Here is a 19,972-nt window from a genome sequence, read left to right as displayed (position 1 = left end):
AGGTGGGGAAACCAGCCTGCTGGCTGACAAGTCTTAATGCAGATGTATTCTGTATCCCCAGGATAATGGTGTGCCAGTCAAGGGCAAAGGCTTGCAGGCTTCCTAGGAGGGAGTTAAGCACCCTTCTGCGCTCTGCAAGATGTTCCTCAGGAGCTGACCTGTGGGGTTCTGGGAGTTATAACTGGTATAACTCCCGAAAGTGCTGGATTCGAGTGATGTAGTTTATTTTTCTGTTCTGTACGTCCTCAATGGCAGCAACAGTCAACTCTATGTGGTTCATCCGCTATGCTCTCCAGACATTCACTGTCTCTCCCTACGGCCTGTTGCTAACACACACACACACACACACACACACACACACGCACATGCACATTCTCACTACAATGACAGACAACGTTGCAGATGAAGAGGTTGAGGCCCAAGGTCATGCAGTTGAGTGATAATGCCAGCATCCAACCTCGCATAACAGCCTCCATTCTGTGCTCATGATCATTACGCAGGGCTACCGTCCATTCACCCCTTCAATCCTCTATCTGCCAACTGACCCCATCAACTGACCCTGATGCAGCAAGACTCAGTTCGTTTATAGCCAATTGTTATCACCTGGCCTCAAAGATCATGGTCTCCTGGATAAACTACACGAAACTACATGAAAACACATATAAACTACATGAAAACACATATCACAGCTCAGCATACAAGCTCAGCAACAGATAGAATGGGCTCCCCCAGAGACCTGGGATTTCTCTTCTTGATAAATAAGGAACCAGGATAAGCTCCTGAGGGTCTGAGCAATCGCATCCTGTAAAAGCCCAGTTGCAGGGTGAATGCACAACCCAGCACCTTACGACATAAATATCTAGTTGGCTAGGTATGAGGGAAACTGTAATGTGTCAAGACGCATGAAACATCCCAGCAAGAGACACAGTTCACGTATTCTGAAGTCTGTTCTCAGCCCTTCATTGCTTTGACCTTACCCAAGAAGTTTACGTTCACCACGGACTAGTTACAAGACATTAGGCAAATCCTTTTATGAACAAATGGAGATAAAAAATAATATCCATGCCATGGAGAAGAGAGATAAAACATTAATCTCTTAGAATCCCTTTGACGTAGTACAGGCATGTGCACACTCCTGAGAGGCCATTAAGCTGGCCTTTGAAGCCCTAGTGTTGGTAATTTTCATTTGCAGTGCTCAAATACATTTTAAGGACACAGAACTTGGGGCGGGGAGGGGGTTCAAATGGCTCAGAAGTCATGAGGACTGAATGCTCTTTCCTAGGACCCTGAGTCCATTCCCATCAACTATATGGTGGCTCTGTGTAACTCCAGTTCCAGGGAGGATCTGAGGCCTTCTTTTGGCCTCAGACATGGTACACAGACATACATGCAGGTAAAACATTTACATGCCTCAAAATTAACACTGAAAGGCAGAAATTTCAGGTAAAACCTTAAACTACATGACCCAGAGGATGAGAAAGAAAGACACATGACAATGCTGAATTATTCTGAGATGCCCACTAACCTGAGATTTCTGATATAAGCAATACATTCTCATTTACAAAACTTTCTGAAAGAAGGCCATTTATAAGTTTTAAATTTTTCTTCTTGTGTTTGTATGTGTTCGAGTGGGTGCACATGTGTGCAGATATGTGCATATAGAGGTCAGAGGTCAACCTCTCTTGTCATACTTGAAGAGCCTTCAATCTTTTGTTCTTTTCAAACTCATTTTGTGGCCTGGCATGCACCTTCAGCTAGGATAGCTAGCCAGTGAGTCACAGCGATCTGCTTGCCCCCACCTCTCCAAGTCCTGGGATTACAGGCACACACTAGCATGCCCATCTTTTTTATGTAGATGCTGGGGACCAAACTCCAGTCATCACGCTTTATACAACAGGCACTATACAACAGGCACTTTAGCAACTGAGCCACATCCCCACAAGTCTATTGTATATACAGTAGTGGCAGAATGGATGCTTCATAGCAATCATGCAATAGTGTGTCAAGAGAACTGGACAGCCCACACTGGAGCTTCCTGAGACCAGGGGTGGGAACTCCAGACATCAGTCTACTGGCTTATGACTCAACTTCTTCATCTGCAATATAGAGGCACTAAAAACACACACTTCGCTGGGTCCTTGAGAATGTTAAATGAGCCTCTGGCCACCAGGCAATGCAAAGACAGCCCCACCTGGTGCATGGTACCTGGTCAGCAAATGGGCCTGGGAGCGAAGGCTTGGATCCAGGAACTGTGATTCTTTTGTCTCCCTTAGAGCCAGGAACTTGGCAGCTTCCCTAGAATCTGATTTCTTCTCACTTCCCACCTACAAGCCATTGCCAAGTTCTACTGCATCTTCCCTTAAATATCTTTCGCATGCCACACCCCCTCTCTGTTGGCACATTCCCGCCCTCCCCCAGGTTGGGCTCCCAGCATCTTCCTGCCTGGATCACCATCCCAGCTTCCTGACTGCTCTGCCGCTGCTGTCTACAACACAGACAAGCAATGAATTGCTCCAGAACAGCCACCCTGCCACCTTGGAGCAGGAATCCGGCCAATCCCTGTAGGATGGCACACACACACAGGTCTGCATATTCTGCTTCCTCCTGACTTTTTCTGCCAGATACTCAGACCTCCATTCCCCCAAAACATTCCAAAATACTGTCTGCTTTCCAGGTAGCCCAGCGGTTTCTCCTGTGGTCACCATTTTGACCCCTGGGGTCCTTACACTCCTGTCTTGTCCTCCAAAGCTCAGACCCTTCTCTGAACCTGTTGTAGAAAACTGAAGTAGGGAGATCTCTGTAAAGCTCTTGGGTGCTTTTTCTGCCCCGAGGAGGAGGTGATGGAAGGTGGGTTTATCTCTCTTCTCATCTCTCTTGGGAGCTATCATACTGTTACAACTATTTTCTTTTTTAACTTTGTAGCTAACATCCACTGCCAAATCTGATTGGTAGAACTCATCTCGTGCACAATGATTGAATGAATAAACAAATGTAAGAATGAAACAGTGAGAATTTATTCCTACTTCACTATTGATTATTCAAATTCAACATCTAGCAATCAGAAATGATAGTGCTCACAACACTGAACTACTCACATGATTTCCAGTTCATGCCAGTACCCAGCACTGTGTCAGCTATGCCCAGAGACATAAAGAAGAATCTCCATAGAACCTGAGTGTTGGGTGTTCCCTCAGGCAGACTTCAAGGGTTTGTTTATCTTGCTTTGGTTTGATTTTTTTTTTTACCAGATATTGCAAATATAAACAAGCAGATATTCATGTCTGGTGACAACGTACTACATAAATTAGACTTATTTTTCTTGATGGTTCTCAGTGCAGAAATGCTAGTAGCTCGTGGGGTTGAGGGGAAGGGCAGAACATGCAGAGACCATGGATAATGGCAGCAAGGAGCATGCAGAAACTGCAGGGCACTGCCAGAAGTGAGCTCATGCCTCCTTCTGTCTGGGGCAGGGTGGGCCTTCTACTTACATACACCTATGGGCCAGTGACATCGTTTCTCTCTGCAAGCTGCCAAGAACAGAGACCTGGCATCACCTAGGTAGGGCATTGTGCCCGCTTTGGCTTGCCTTCTTCTGCTGAAAGCCCTAAGCAGCCCATTAGGGGAGGGGTGTGTGCAGGGAAACAGAACTATGTCAGAAAGATCCACAGGGAACTATGGGAAGAACTATCTGTCTTTAAACCAATATCCATTAAAACTTTGCTTGTAGTCACTTCAAACAGAATGAGGGGCCTGGATAGATCTCAGCCGGAGAGTGGGCACTGAGCATGTGCAGGGACCTGGGGTCCATCTCCAATAGCCTCCCCACCTTCAACCCTCAATACAGGCTTGAAGATGAATTTCTTAGATGCGTTTCTCTTTTAACCCACTTAAAACTACTTAAGTTACTCAAAATAAAACATCTTTATTAAAATTCAACTAATTACAAATTCATTAGCATTTTTGTGCCTGTGTGTGTGTGTGTGTGTGTGTGTGTGTGTGTGAGAGAGAGAGAGAGAGAGAGAGAGAGAGAGAGAGTCTGTGCTCCTAGTTAACATTATCTAAAACAAAATAAATGTGCAGTTAACTGGCTTCAAGAAACCCGGTGGAGGACAGTCTGGCATTATAGTTCCTAGGCATTCTGATTAGACTATAATACTTAATCTTATCTCGTGATGTTTGCTGCTATGTCATAAAAGTCAAGACAGGGTCATCTTGGGCTTGTTTAAGCCTGAACTGTGGGTTTGCCATGGACCAAAGTCTTCCATGTCTAAGTCAGAGGATCTTTTATATAACAGCAACTTGGATACTTCCTAAGCTTTTCTATAAAGGGTTGTCTGAGAGTGTCCACTATGCTTTTACAGAATTAGAAGATCCTAGAGGATAATTCTGCTTATGAACAACTATCCGCATAAGTAACCACAAAGCAGTATTTACAAACAGCTTTCCCCCTTCTATTGGTACAGGCTCTGTCCTACAGAACAAAGTAGCGCACGGGCCCTGATGAGAATTCTAGGAAAAGGTTCAGGAGAGGCTCAAAGCCAAACAATTCAGAGAATGAAAGTTACATTTGGATACAAAGTGGATAGGGAGTTTGTCTTCAAAGTAATCAAACTGTTACCCTGTACACTAAGAGCCATCCATGAAAAAAAAATCTGACCACAGGGTCTATCTTTTTCAGGTAATACATCTGTGACACTGTGATAGTGTCATTCCTAAGCCACTTTCTGCAGCTCCTGTTTGAGTGTCCTGAGAAGAATGTATCTACACCAGCTTGCCTGTCCACAATGGCGATATTGATATTGCGCTATGTGGCCCTCCGGTTGCTAAGAGATTTACATTGGGCAGATTGTCACACTTCTAGCAAAGCATTCTGGTCCACGAAGCTTTTGCTCTAGCTCAGTGAGTCCTGAAGCAACTCTACCTCACCCTTCCCCCGTGTGGCTTCCTAGTCACACGGGGGACCAGGACAGCCATTGTGCTACATAGGTCCTGCCGTCAACCTTCAGGGTGACACTGAATCTTTATTTTAAAAAAAAAGTCCCTGTACCTCGGTGTCATGGAAGGCCATTTAGCATCAGGGAGTGGAGGCAGGGCTATTTGGCAAGAGGCCATCCATACTGACCTTCTCCTAGCCGAACCCCATAGAATAAAGCAAGACTAGAGCCTAACAAACCACGGTCATCTCCCAACTCTGCTATAGGAGGTTTTGAAACGAACCAGCACAGAATTCCTTACCCCAAGTTTGTACTTCCATGAAAGCAGAGCCAAGGAGTTTATTTACACCAACACCCCAAGGGAAATTGTGCAAATGTAACACCTTGCCGCAAAACCACCGCAGCCCTCCAAATCCTATCTCCTACAGGCTGCTCCCTCTCAAAAGGCAGAAGACCTTCTCCTAACCCCAAAGGAACCCGGAAAGATACCCGAGCCAGATCACCATCTCTCCCTTGAAGAGAGGATGGGGATGGAATTTGCATGTCATTTGCAAAGCAGACAGATCAAGGCAGAGAACTATAGAGAGGCCTCCTTTTCCTTAGGGTATTCACACAAAGACACACCACAATGCTTTATGACTGGCTTCTATATTCAGATCACTGGGTTTGGTCAAATTTGATTAATTGCCATGCAGGGAAAGTCCTTTGGAGCATCGCAGAGCAGCCAGTACCCAGGAGTCATCTTAAAGGGCAAAGCTATCAAATAGTAAGAAATCTTTAGCTGCAATGAAATATACCACTGGCCCAGAATCTCTCTCCTGTGTCTCCCTCTCCCATAATCCTAGACATCAGAAGGGGGTACACAGTGCCCCATCAGGGCTTTGATCTCAGGCCATCAGTGATAAAGGCTGCAGGGCTCTCTCCTCCACCCCCATGTCACAGGAATTCCTCCATTTAGGATCACTCTCGCCCAGCAGGTAAGACTCAAACCTCTGATTTCAGTTCTATTTAACCACACACACACAAAGTTATTTCTAGTAGCTCATTTCCATGGCAGAACCCCAGCTGAAAAAAATGCCTCCTGGAGATAAGAGGCCCAAGGACAGCAAGAAGGCAGAACAGGAGCTAGCTTGAGGTCACAAAGCTGCCCAGGACAGGCACACATGTGACACACTTTCAACACAGAGCTCCTTTTCCGCACAATGGACCTCTAAGAAGTACAAAGGCCGGCTCTCCCACAAACACAAGTCACCTGCAGTCGATTTAACCTTGACCCAGCTGCAAAGAAAGTAACTTTAACTCCTTGACAACACCCTTGTGTGTTGTACAAACGTGCCGGAGCCTCTGAAAAGTGAGGCGCACCTTCTGCAGAGCCCTGCAATCATACCCCCACTCAGCCCCCTCAGAGAAAGGCATCCCTGGCCCAAGCCCAGCCTGTAACCATGCTTCACCAATAGCCCCCCATCTTTACTCCCAATTTACGCTCTATGCTGCACGTGAAAAGATCTCTCCATGCTTGCCACAGATGTCAAAGGAGATCCACACACAAAGATGAGAGGCCATGGCACACATAGCTACCTTTTTCTTGCGATCCCGGGACCGTTTGCGGTGTTTCCTTTTTTTCTCAGTCTCTTCTTCCGCATTGATTTCTAAATCCCTGTTTTTCTTTAACTGGGAGGCGGCATGAGCCATAATGCATTTGAAAAAAGACCCTGTCTCAAGCGCGCAGAGCTTTCTCTGAGAAAGGTGATCTCCTTGGGTACCACTAATCAGGCATAGAGCAGCATAGCCCTCACAGGAGAGAAGCCTGAGCAGAAAGGCATCCAAGAGGCAGAGAGGCAGAGATGCTGGGGAAACTGCAGCTTTCAAAACCCACCACAGCAGGGGCCAGATCTCATCCTACACCTTGCTGAGCCTTCCCCTCTTGAGGAGAGCGCAGCCATCCTGGTGCAGAGGCTGTAGTGGAGGCAGCTGGGACCGGAGGAGCTGTGTTATGGCCGCATCCCCTGCCACCAGCTGGAAGTGTCTAAGTGGTTCCTCCAAAGGGGGAATGCTGCAAAGGGTGGCTCTTGTAAAGGAGAAAGATCCGGAGTCACCCCACATGCGGCAGCCGAGAAGCCAGCACTAATCCTGAAGAAAAGGCTTCAGAATCCTCCACAAAAAGAGAGAGACAGAGAGAGAGAGAGAGAGAGAGAGAGAGAGAGAGAGAGAGAGAGAGAGAGAGAGAGAGCTGCAATTTATCCATCAGCCTAGATCCGCACCGAGCGAAAATTAACCCTTCAGAGAACGGAGCAGCTTGAGTTCAACTGCTGATGGTGGCAAAATATATAAAATAAATCAGCCACGTTTTCCCAGGGAGATGCTGAGCGAATTTTCAGGCAAACAATGCATGCACTGCTGCTCTCAACAGGGCATCCATTATGCCCAGTTAGTCCTGATGCATTCTGTGGGGAGGAGTACAGAAGGGTCTGTTGTCTTTTTAAAACAACATGCTCATGACAACACACTATCCAGAAAGGCGTGAGCCCACTGTTGGGAGGGACAGATGCCTGATTCAGAGGTTCCCCAGGACTCTCTCCTCTACTGCCATGTGAGGGGCAGAGAGGGGGGGGGAGGGCGGGCCTGTCATCAGTGTTTCCTGGTAGCTTTCATGCTAGGGCTGTAGTAGTAGGACCTGAGTCCTTGGTGACTGCAGCCTCTGAATATTCATTGTGAGAAGTGAGGCAAGAAGGCTCAGAGATACTGGGGTCTTCTGAGCGTGCATTGGAAGAGATCTCCTAAATAGGGAATGAAACATACACACACCCACACTCACACTCACACACATACATACACACACTGACACACACACATAGACACACTCAAACACTCAGGCACTCACACACACTGACACAAACATACATACATGTATATTCACACTCACAAGCTGACACACACACAGACACACTCACACACTCACAGACATACACATGCATGTGCACACACACACGTAGACACACTCAAACACTCAGGCACTCACATACACTGACACACACACACACACACACACACAAACACACACAGACACCAGCACTAACATTGACCGTTTTTGCAAGAAACATCCGAAATGCTAGACTGGGCCCAAAGCCTGTGGGCTCAAGTTAAGACATCTCCGTATCATCAAGAAAGTAAGGGGAATAGAAAGAGGCTCCCTAGTGTGGTCTGAGCACAGCAGGCCTTAGCTTGGAAGGTGGATACACTGGGCTTTGAGGAAGAAGCTCTGAGCTGCACAACAGATGGACCATTAAGCCCATGGGGTTGGGGTTCCACATAGCTGTTTCGCACCTGGTTTACATCAAGAACACTGAGTGGAACTCCTTGCAGCAGTACCCACAGAGTGTTGTGCTAGAGACATCAGAGGCCCCTCTCTTCCATGGAAGGTCCTCTAGACATTGCCAGGCAGTGTTAAAGGACTTGCCAGGCAGGTTCCAGGACCCGGAAGACCCACAGCCCATAGTCTTATTAGAAGTAGATGGCACATGCCGCTGAGGTCAAATGAGAAGCACCCTGGTCACACAGTAGATGAGGGCCTGCTATGCACACTTATTCACACAAGCTTGATTTCCACAGAAGTATCTTCACAAAGAAGGCATTTCAGGTATGGGGAAAGGGCATATCATAAAAACCTGCCTATGGTCTCCAGAACCCACAGTGGATACAAAGTAGATAGGCGTGGTAGCTCACACTTGTAATACAAGTTGGGGAGGTAGAGACAGCAAACCCCAGAGGTTCAGTGGCCAGCCCCCTCAGTGTACTTGGTCAGTTCCAGGCCAATGAGAGACACTGCCTTTAAAAAGGGAGGTGGTAATACCTAAGATGTGTGTGCGTGCTTGTGTGCATATCCACACATTGTCCATATGCAAATACACAAATACACATGCACATCTACATACAGGGTTTCTATATTCTATATTCTATATTGCCTATCAGACTATCTTATCTAGCAAGAAGCAGACAAAGGCCATGAAGGTACAGAGTTAATTCTAACTCAAATTCAATAGCAGACGAGCCCTAATTGGGTTGGTGGGAAACCTTAGTGGCTTTAGGTTTCCCACCAGGAGTCTTTTCCTCCACAAAATGTAAGTGGGGCAGAGGAAAGGATAACGTGAAAATTTTGTGTGGCATCATTCTAAGTCCTATACTTTTCAGGAATATTCACACAGTTTCAGCCAGCTGAAGAGGGCAGCCAGCTACAAAACTGGCTACTCTCCCTCTGGCTTCCCGATCTGTTTTCCTCCCTTTATAGACACTAATGATACTTTTAAAGTGTAGCATATTTATACGTACCCTTGATCAAGGTAACTTTTCCAAGGGAGGCTGGCAAAGCAATAATATACCATCATTGATCTCCACCAGTAACAGAGAATAAGCTGGGGCACTCCCCAGTAGGGGAATCCATTGCTTCTCCAAAATGACCAGAAGCTGAGTCTGTAGTATGACTTTTATGACCCAATAATGAGGAAAATTCTATCGGCTACTTACTTATATTAGTAAGTCAGGAGCACATCAAAAATAAAATCTTAGGCACAAGCTAGTAGAGTTTTTTTTTTAAGATTTAGTTATTTATTTTACATATATGAATACACAGTAGTTTTACAGATGGTTGTGAGCCATGTGGTTGTGAGAGTTCTCTGAGCGACCTCTGCTCACTCAGGCCCAGCTCACTCTGGCCCAAAGATTTATTATGATACGTAAGTACACTGTAGCTGTCTTTAGACACACCAGAAGAGGGCTTCAGATCTCATTATGGATGGTTGTGAGCCACCATGTGGTTGCTGGGATTCGAACTCAGGACCTTCAGAAGAGCAGTCAGTGCTCTTAACCGCTGAGCCATCTCACCAGCCTGAGGTTTTGTTTTGTTTTGTTTTGTTTTGTTTTGTTTTGTTTTTCCTTAGAAAAAATTCATGGTTTTACCCTCTGCTTACAGCCCTGAGCCCAAACAGTGAGTCTACCAAGGAGGGCATCCCTGTGCATCCTACATTTTTAGCATTTTACTAGAGAGTCAGTCTCTTCATTTCTTGACTAAAGCTTCATTGAGCCATCCTGCTCCAATGTCCGTTAGACCAGCCCACGATCTGGTTGGCACAGACCATATACATCTGGAGGGTGTGGTGGGTCCCCAACAGCGACAAGAATGGGTTGCTGATGTAGAGCTACATAGCAAGATGGAGCATCTGAAAGCCAGATCAGTGGCCATTCATATCTAGAGCAACCTTTCCAGTCCCACTCCTAACAGACAGGATCGTGGCCAGAGCAAAGACCGTCGAACTGTTAAAAAGTGAGGTTCCAGCTCAAGGACTTTACTCAAGGAAGAGAAAATTGTTCTTAGTTTGTGAAAGTCTCAGCTAAAGAATTCCTAATCCATCCCTTCAATTGAGAGACGTGTCACACGGATGCAAGGCTCCTTCCAGCTGCTTGGCTGGTCCTGAGAAGGGGCAGAGAACATCAACCTTCCGGCTCCTCCCACCTTCCTCTAGAAGCTGGATTTGATGTGTGACCCTCAAACAAGCATGCTGCAACCAAGAGTCTTGGTCTTTCCCTGTGGGCAGCCTGTTACCACAACCGATGTCAGAAAGTGACTCCTCTTCACAAAGTCATTCTTTTATTTTATTTTATTTATTTATTTATTTATTTTTTTGAGACAGGGTTTCTCTGTGTAGCCCTGGCTGTCCTGGAACTCACTCTGTAGACCAGGCTGGCCTCGAACTCAGAAATCTGCCTGCCTCTGCCTCCCAAGTGCTGAGATGAAAGGCGTGTGCCACCACCGCCTGGCCACAAAGTCATTCTTGATTGCTTACCAGAGCGAATGAGTTTCATTCAGAATAACTCTTGTAGATGCAGCATCAGACCATGAAACTACTACTAAATCAAAGTAATAATTGCTTTCTGAATTGCTAAATGGAGTACGAGTTATTCCTTAAGTAATATTCAGTGAAGACTCAACAATTGGGAGGAAATGCTCGGCAGGAAAACAACTCAAATCAATTGATAGGAGAATTGACAAAGCTATCATGTCCCTGGATTGTCTCCCCATCCTCCACTGTTACATCTTCCTCGTTATCTCAAGGCACGCTTTGATTACTTCACTAGCTCATCCAGTTGATACTTGGCCCTCTCCTGGTTATCACTCACTCCACATTGTGTTTCTATATTGTTGAGCTGGGTCTACAGGCAGATTGACGATGTGTGTGTGTGACTTCTATGGGCATAACATGACCATTTGGGTGACCAAAGTTTAGGAGAGCTGTGTATTTTCCCTCCCTCGTTTTAAAATCATTTCTTTTGAGAATTTCGTACAATGTATTTTGATCATAAACACATCTCCGATTCCTCCCAGAACTGACCTTCAAAGAGATATTGTGCAGTAGAGGTATGGAAGCTGGGCAGTGTATAGAATCGATACAGTTCTCTATACATATACTATAGGGTAATGGAGACTAGATTCAATTGGTACTCCAGTTTGACTTCAGGTTGTCAGTAGTGATCTGTCTGCTCAGATGGCATGAACAGTATTCCTGATGAGTCCATATCTCTGTTATTCATAAATAGTGTGAGCTCATCCTAACAAAGTTAAAATATTGTTCCCTCACAAAGAAAAATGGACCCATTTTTATTTCATTAAGTTTGGCATTCTAGATAGAGAATGATGTGGAGAAACAAGAAAGCAAGCAGTGAGGACCCACCTTGGCAAATTCCAAACTCAGCCACATTCACTCTTCATCTGCAAATGAAACAGGCGATGTGCTTTTTAAAGGGTATGAGAGGCAAAGCAGGGTATCTCTGAAGGACTCCCTGACTGTGTTCCTCCTGGGGAGCGACACCTGTGGCCCACCAGCACTGGCCTTGGTACCATCTGTCTTAGCCCTGGCTCTACCCTCCATCCCTTGAGAAGACAGTCCATTCAACTAACTGGGGCTGACCTCAGCACTGCAGAGAGAGCCAGCTGTCCCAAGCACGCCAGCTGCCTCAGTGACCTCACACAGACAGACGGGGACAGATACACAGGGGATGGCTTCCCCCATCATCTTCCCATCACAGACACACAGGCCAGCACAGGGATGGGGGATCTTAAATGCAGGAGGAAGGCCCCGAAGCCACACCCCTGGTGTCTGCCTACTTGAAAGAAGCCACTGGTAGTACCAGGCAGAGCAATGAATGCTTAGCGGGCGAGAGGGGTGGTACACAAACAGAACCAATCTGACAGCCTTTTCTTCTCTGGGTTCCCACAGGAGGAGGAAGCAGACCAGAAGACTTCAAAGACACCAGCTCACTACTCCTGAGTGTTCTCCATTTAGGTGACAGAAGTCACTGGGTGTTTTAAATAAAAGAAGCTATCTAGGGATGGTCTATTTAAGCAGACATCCTACCCTGAACTCATCAGCTGCTGTCTGAGCACATAGGTAGCTGCTGGGTCTGAACAGCTAGATACAGTAATTTTTAATTTACTTAAAAAGTTCAAGTTTACAACCTATACTCAATTCAGGGACTTGAACATACCCAGCATATCTGGGGCAATTTGTACACGTCAGTTTACTCTCCTTAAGTTCCATGAAATAAAATACAGATCCGTGTTTTAAGGCTTAAACTTAAGAAAATGTAAATTATCAAAATAATTGTCCCCACCTGATCTAGGTTGCCACTGAGTTAATCAAAGTAGAGTCTCTCCCTTGCAAAATGTACCATGAAGAAATGACTTGCCTGGGATATTCTATCTCTCCGGAACAGAAGTCGTTCACGCAAGCGATTCATTTGTGTCTACAGAGAGAGGACCTGGTTTGCCAGAAGTTGTATTCCTCTAAGTAGATATGACCCAAAAACAAGCATCAAAGGATACTTAGCTGTCATTACGCACTCTCTCAAGAAGGGAGCACGTGCTCCCTCTATAAAACAGTACTAACTAGCCCAGAACTCAAGAACTAGAGAGAAAAAGATTGTGAGTATGTCAGTCTGGGCTACACTTCAAGACCCTGTTCTAAAAAATAAATAAGGAAATAGAGAAATAAAAAGCAATATTGGCCTGCGCCTGCCTCTAGCATTTGCAGACTCTATAAGTGTGAATACATAGAAAGGGGAGGCTTTTGTTTCTGGAGAATGGAACATTTACCTGGTTTATTTCACACCTATGGTGGATAGCAGTATCAGTGTACCTCAAAGAGTGACCAAGAACACAGAGCAGATACTAGGAAGTTCTTGAGTTAAACTCATATCCTGATTTCCAGGCACTTGGCTAACCAGGCACTACTCACACATTGGTCATGTGACCCTCCTTCTCCAAACCCCAGTTACACCCTGTGCTGGTCCTATGTCTGGTCCCTGGGTCATATACACAGAATAAGACTTGGTCCCTTACATATCAATGAGAGAAAACAATGAAATAAATAAACAGTAATTTTAAAAGGTGGCACATAATGAGGCACCGTGGAAGCAGAGGCAGGGTGGACAGGACAGAATCACAGGCCAGCTCTCAAAGCATTATTTTATAGGTCAGGAATGCGGGCCTTTCCCCAGTTACAACTCTATGAGTTAACTCTTCACACCCCAGTCAATGTAGCGGGCACGCACACATACCACAAATTATAAAACAAAAATAAATCTCTAAGATTCATATGACACTCTCTACAACTTTCTAGCTTCTTACTTGCCTTTCCCTGACATGTTATGAAGTTACTAAAAAAACACACAAACAAAAAAACCAAACTATTAGAGACTTTTTATTGAGGCAGGATTTCATGGCACTTGCTAGGTAACTGAGGATAACTCCGCATGTCTGATCCTCCTGAGCACTGCCTCCCAAGTCCTGCGATTTCCACACATGTGCCACCACACTTGGCGTACAGAAGATAAAATTTGAGATAGATCGTTCTCTTTCCTAACTTCTCCCTGAGGAGGTTGCATGAGAGAATCCAGTGCTTTTCAACCACGAGGGGCTCTTGTTTGGTTGAGGTGGATTTTTGTAGTTTTTAATATTTGACTCTTTTAAGAAGGTTAGCAAACACATTTCCTAAGGGTGAGGCAGGCCTCGTCTCAGGCCTGCTGGACTCTGCTGCTGATGCCAATGCACCCAGAGGTACTAAGTGGTAGGTTTAGCTCTGACCCAATCAAATCCCACAAATATAAGTGTCACATGTCACTAGTATTACTTTGTGATCTGTTCTGAACCATCGATAAATACAAGTTTTATTCTTTGCACTCAACTGTATTTGGAAGCAAGGCTGGAGCTGGCTCAGGGCTGGTGACTTGCTGAGTCCTCAGACTCCACACAATTACTGGCAAACTATTTGTAAGGTTTCTGAGAAACAAAGAGGGACAATGAGGTACAACCTGAAGCATGTGACATTCGCACATACATGAGCATATATCTCTGCATATACTCACAAGGAGCATGTATGTTTACATGTGAGTCAAGTCTGTCTATTCACATGACACACATGTGGATAGACAGACTTGACACACAGAATATATCCTGTGGGTTTGAGTGGAAGCCATATACACATAGATGAAATCATTATAGTTTCTTTACTGAAAGGGTTTGTATTAGATACATCCTCTGCTTAAGCAGAATAATCCATGTGTGCGTTAAAGACACCCAGATTTAATGGATGCCCAGGGCGCTTGAATTAATATGATATTCTATACGTGTCCTACTACGTTATTCAATTACTTTGGGGAGCAAGGCAATAAATATTCAGAAAAGTCTTTCCTATGTGATAATGTATTAAACCTAATAGGAAATTAAGGGGGAAATCTCTTTTAAAAAAATCATAATTATGCTCCTTTATTTTATTAAAAGAACTAAAGTTGGAGACATGCCCACACTCTCCCAGCAGGGTAAAAAGCTTCAAGCAAACATCTTGTAACTAAAGACAAACTCCGGAAGGACAAACTTGGGCTTGTATTCTAGGTTGAATTCCATTCAAGCCACCGTTCCAGTGCCGGTGCATATTCCTTTGAGACATGTAGACAGGTCTGCTCTCTTGGTTCTACCCAGTGTCCCTTTTCCACACGCACTAGACGGTATTCAAGAAACCACAGGGCCAGATGGTTTGGTGGATTAGCTACGAGGAAAGGCCAGAGTTTCATCTCAAGGTTGATTTTTAAACTCTGAGGCAGATTGGCAGAGACACAGGGGCAAAGCCATCTGAGAGCCCTTGGGAGTCTTGGTCCGGTTCCTAATGAGCAGGTGTTGACACGGAAAAGGCGGCCTGCATCACGGAGTTGCAGGCAGGAGCTCCTGAGGGAGTGTAGGTGTGCTCGACCGGCCTCAGCTCAGTCCAGCTCTGCACAGCTATCATGTTACACGTGCTCTTCCATGGCAATGAAAACCAAACCCACCCATGCAAGTTTAAAATGGGAGGGCGAAGTGTGTTTCAAATCCACACCCCCATCTGGTATGGGGTCCCGAATGCATCAGTACCCAAATGGAGATGACAGGCTTCTACCACACTGGACATTTTACTGACCATTTACTGTGTGGAAAGTTGTTGGGGCAACCAAGCCAGCAGGAATAAATTATATATGTTACAATATGGTTCAGTTTGCTTTGGTCGGACAGTACCACTGTCTAATAGGGTTTGGGTCAAAGTCTACTAACAAGAGAAATGGGACCTACAGAAGAATCAATTCAATACAGACTTCAATGTGTGAGACTCAGCCTGTGTGTCCACCAGACTAGGTTGATAAGCGGTCCGAATCACATCCAACACTGCATCAATTTGTAAGGATAGTTTTTAGCCAGTTCAATTTTTTTAAGACTTCAGATCCTGTAGTAATCCAGTTATAAGTTAAAATTAAAATGCAGATTATTTACCAAAGCCTTTGTGCAAGTCTCTCTCACAATCATTGTGGCTTGGGGGGGGGGCGGTTGAGGGGTGGTTTTTTGAGACAGGGTTTCTCTGTGTAGCCCTGGCTGTCCTGGAACTCACCCTGTAGACCAGGCTGGCCTCAAACTCAGAAATTCGCCTGCCTCTGCCTCCCAAGTTCTGGGATTAAAAGCATGTGCCACCACTGCCCGGCCATTGTGGCTTTTTTAAAGATTTTTTTTTTTTTATGTTTAATTTTGTGTGCATATGTATGTGTGTGTGTGTACCTGAGAGTGCAGTGCTGGGAGAAGCCAAAAGAGGGCACCAGATCCCCTTAGAGTTAGAGTTATGGGTGGTTTTTGAGCTACCAGACATGGTACTAGGAACAAAACTCAGATGTATTGGAAGATAGTATGTGCTCCTATCTGCTGAACTTTCCCTCCAGCCCCATAACAGTGGCTTTTTAAAACATAGAAACATTACATTTACCAGGAAGTGGCTGTGTTGATCTTCTCAAGTGTTTGTGAATATTAACAGCAAATATGAAGGCTCTCCGAGAAGAACCGACTCTCCCTAAACAGGAAATCAGTACCTTTAAAAACCAAACCATACCATCACCAGTTAGCAACAGCCACCATTAACAGTGAGTGGATTCTTTCTAGCCTTGTGTTGAAGCAGCTTTACATTAAGCTAAGGCTCGCCTTTGCCATAATGCCAAAGAGTCTCAATACTCAGTAAGTGCCAGGACCCACATGATGGGGGGATGGAGAACTGAATCCCACAAGTTGGCCTCTGACCTCCCCATGTCCACCGCGGCAGGTGTAGTGAGCAAGGGTGTGCACACACGTACTAAATAAACAAACAAGTAAACATCCCGAGAATTGTTTCATCAGAATATAAAGTTTCTGCCCTCCAAAAGCCTCAATTAAGTTTCAAAGGGCATAGGGAACTCAACTCCACAGAAATCTCATAATCTAAGGGAGAGGGGTCAGAGATTTCAGCAAGCATTTGATGGATGGGATTTACCACAGTCCTAGAAGTAGAGGCTACCTTGACAGAGGTGAGGCGGTGGGAGGGATAAAGGTGAGACAGTATACTAGTTCTGAGGTCGTGTTCAACTACAGCAACACAGGAAAGAAAGATGGATTCGGGATCCTGGTTTGAGCAGACAAAGCCTGTCTTGGAGGGTCGGCATAGCGCAGGAGCACGAGGTGGCTGATCTGCCTGGGCTTACAGGAAGCAATGGGAGGAAGATGCTGTGGCTCATCTGACTTTCTCTTTTCCAAATTTTAATTCCATCCATATTCCCAGTCCAGGGAATGGAGGCACCTGCACTCAGGGGGGGGGGGTCTTTCCTTCTCATTCAACCTCCCCAGAAACTCCCGCAAAGACACACTCAGAGACCGCTCTCCTGGGTGGACTGCAAACCCAGCTATGCTGGCGAAGACGATGCACATCCCTAGCCATCAGAGGGATAGCTTTATTGTTTTACTTCTTTCTTTCTTTCATTTCATTTTTAAGGTCAGCTGTACACAAGTCTTACAAAATCAGAGGTGATTACGGGGCATAATTCAGAATGGTCTATTTATTTTTGCTAAGAGTCAGGCCTGGGGCTACAGCTCAGGAGAACCCTTGATGTGGATGCCAAGGCTCTGCATCCAATCTCTGGCACCTCAGAAGACAGGGAGGAAGAAACGGAGATAGGAAGAAAGGAAGATTTTTAAAGACACATACAGAGGCTAGCAGGAGAGCTTAGTCAGTAAACTGCTGAACACAGAAGCTCGGGGACCTGAGTTCAAATCTCTAGCACTCCTGTAAAATGTCAGGCACAGTATCAGAGCACGCTGCACTTTCAGTCCTGGAGGGGCAAAGATGGCAAGATCCTGAGTGTTCACTGGCTACCAATCTCGCTGAAACGGTGATCTCTAGGATCAGTAAGGGACTCCCATGCCTAAAACTAAGTTTCAGAGTGATAAATGAAGACTTTTGACATTAGCTTCTGGCCTCAACATGCATGTGTGCATCTGTGCGCACACTCAGGAACACATGTCCACATATATAAGGCACACAAACACAAAATGAACAAACGTGAATGAAGAGAACATGCTAAGAGAGACTAGATCTGAACATGTTCACAATAAGTATTAAACATCTGTAGCTGGGGATGTGATCATTAGCTTCACTCAATCAATTGATATGTTACATCCAAATGATAATAATTTATATCTTACAGATAACTGTAATTAATAAGTGATGAAATGAGTAGGGTACAGGCCTCAACTGTGGGAGAATGTTTTCAAAGCTTTACCAAACAAATGATCAGTGTCTGTAAGATGCAAATGAGTCTGATAAGCAAAATTTACAGGATAAGGAGTTCTATTCATTGTGGGTCCTGGGAGGGAGGCACAGAGGCGACACTTGCCCACGTCTCTGAGGGGTACATCCTAGCACTTCAGAGGCAAAGTCACCATCTTGGATACTCACAGTCTGTTGATACATGCAACTTTGCTCCCCATTATTAGGGAGAAGAGAGAATTGCAAGCCGTGTGTTGGATGAAATACCACCACCTACCAGAAAGACTAAGACCTCGAAGACAGAGGAATGGAGAGAGAGAGCTCAGAGCCAAGATTTCCTGGTGTGTTTCCAGAGGACCTGGTTTTGGTTCTTTAAACCCAGGCGGGATGGCTCACAACTGCCTGTAACTCCAGTTCTAGAGAATTTGATGCCTTTGGCCTCTGAGGGCACCTGGACTCAAGCCCACTATGCTAACACACAGACACACAATTAAAAATAAAATCTTGTAGACTGAAAATACCAAATTTGGGCAAAGATGTGAAAGCAGCCACAACCTAACACATTGTTACTGGTGAGTGTATGGCTGGACAATGGCTTTGGGAAAAGCGCAGGGGGTTCTTAACTTAAAAAAAAAAAGTAAGCCCTTCTCTTGTAACTGAGCAACTCCATCCTTAGATGCTGTCAGAAGACGTAAGAAACTTATGTCCAAGAGAGTCTTGTAGAAGAGTGTTCATGCCCGTTTTCTGTAACAACAAATCTTGAAACAGCCTAGATATCTGTTAGCAGGCAAACAGATAAACCAAAGGGGTTTTGGGGGGCCTGAGGATTACCTAGATGCCACCCTCAAGAATACTGTCTGATTCTTTTAAGATAAAGTCTCTCATTGGCTCAGAGCCATCAATTAGGCTGCACTGGCTGGCTAGCAAGAATCTCTCACTGGGCAGTGGTGGCGCACGCCTTTAATCCCAGCACTTGGGAGGTAGAGGCAGGCGGATTTCTGAGTTCAGTTCGAGACCAGCCTGGTCTACAAAGTTAGTTCCAGGACAGCCAGGGCTATACAGAGAAACCCTGTCTCAAAAACAAACAAACAAACAAACAAAAAACAAAAAAACCCAACCAACCAACCAACCAAACAAACAAAAAGAATCTGTCTTCACTTTTCTAGTATTAGGACTGCAAATGCATCCAGCATCTCTACCTGGGTCCTGGGGATCAACATCAGGGTATCACACTTGGAAGGCAAATGTTCAACCAGCTTTGATATCTTCCTTGCTCCAAACAGTACATTTAAATTCCATTCATTCCACTCTATGTAAATGTTATGAAGGAGGAGGAGAAGCAGGAGGAGGAGAAGAAGGAGGAAGAGAAGGAGGAGGAGGAGGAAGAGAAGGAGGAGAAGGAGGAGGAGAAGGAGAAGGAGGGGAGGAAGAGGAGGAGGAGGGGGAGGAGGAAGGGGGAGATAAACACAGTCAGGCTTATCTGTAGATTCTGTATCCTAGGACCCAGTGGATATCAGGTGAAAAATGCTTGTGGCAAACAATTGTGTCAGCATTGAAAATATACTTTGGGTTGCCTGTCCCTGAGACGCTAGAGTGGATGTTGGGGATCTGAGCTCAGCTCTTTGTACATGTGTGCCCATTTCCCCAGCTTCTAAGCATCTACAGGTAGGCTTGCAAGGGCAATCCCCAGCTTCCATTTACAAGGCAAAAGACCTTCCAGATCTTCCGATCTTCCATAGTGGCTTCAAAAGGAACACCACCACAAGCAAAAGACATCTTTAGTGAGCAGCTATTAGGTGGCAGGCACTAGGCTAGGTAATTCACACATCTGCTCACTTGCTCATTAATATGGAATACCTGCTAAGCGCTGGGATTTACATAAATTATCCATTGAATGTGTGCCCA

The 19,972-nt window shown here is 45.3% G+C and overlaps 1 protein-coding gene across 15 annotated transcripts in view; it reads right to left on the bottom strand.

The window, feature by feature from the left end:
• Nucleotides 1-19,972, bottom strand: part of Ank3 (ankyrin 3) — a 632,326-nt gene that overhangs the window by 313,735 nt on the left and 298,619 nt on the right. For 3 of the 15 annotated variants that reach the window (XM_085842862.1, XM_085842863.1, XM_085842865.1), the window contains exon 1: nucleotides 6,513-7,073. The exons of 8 other annotated variants lie outside the window; for them this stretch is intronic. In XM_085842862.1, the coding sequence (XP_085698988.1) occupies nucleotides 6,513-6,626 (114 nt within the window). In that variant the 5' untranslated portion in view covers nucleotides 6,627-7,073. Of the gene's footprint in view, nucleotides 1-6,512; nucleotides 7,077-19,972 lie in introns of those variants that run through there. 4 more of the 15 variants (XM_085842864.1, XM_085842868.1, XM_085842869.1 and 1 more) reach the window with 2 other exon arrangements.

This window comes from Mus caroli, unplaced genomic scaffold, assembly GCF_978045245.1.
Source record: "Mus caroli unplaced genomic scaffold, Mus_caroli_1 scaffold_9, whole genome shotgun sequence".
Taxonomy (NCBI): Eukaryota; Metazoa; Chordata; class Mammalia; order Rodentia; family Muridae; genus Mus; species Mus caroli.
Note: the sequence above shows the minus strand (reverse complement) of the source record. Positions and strands in the feature narration are given on the sequence as shown.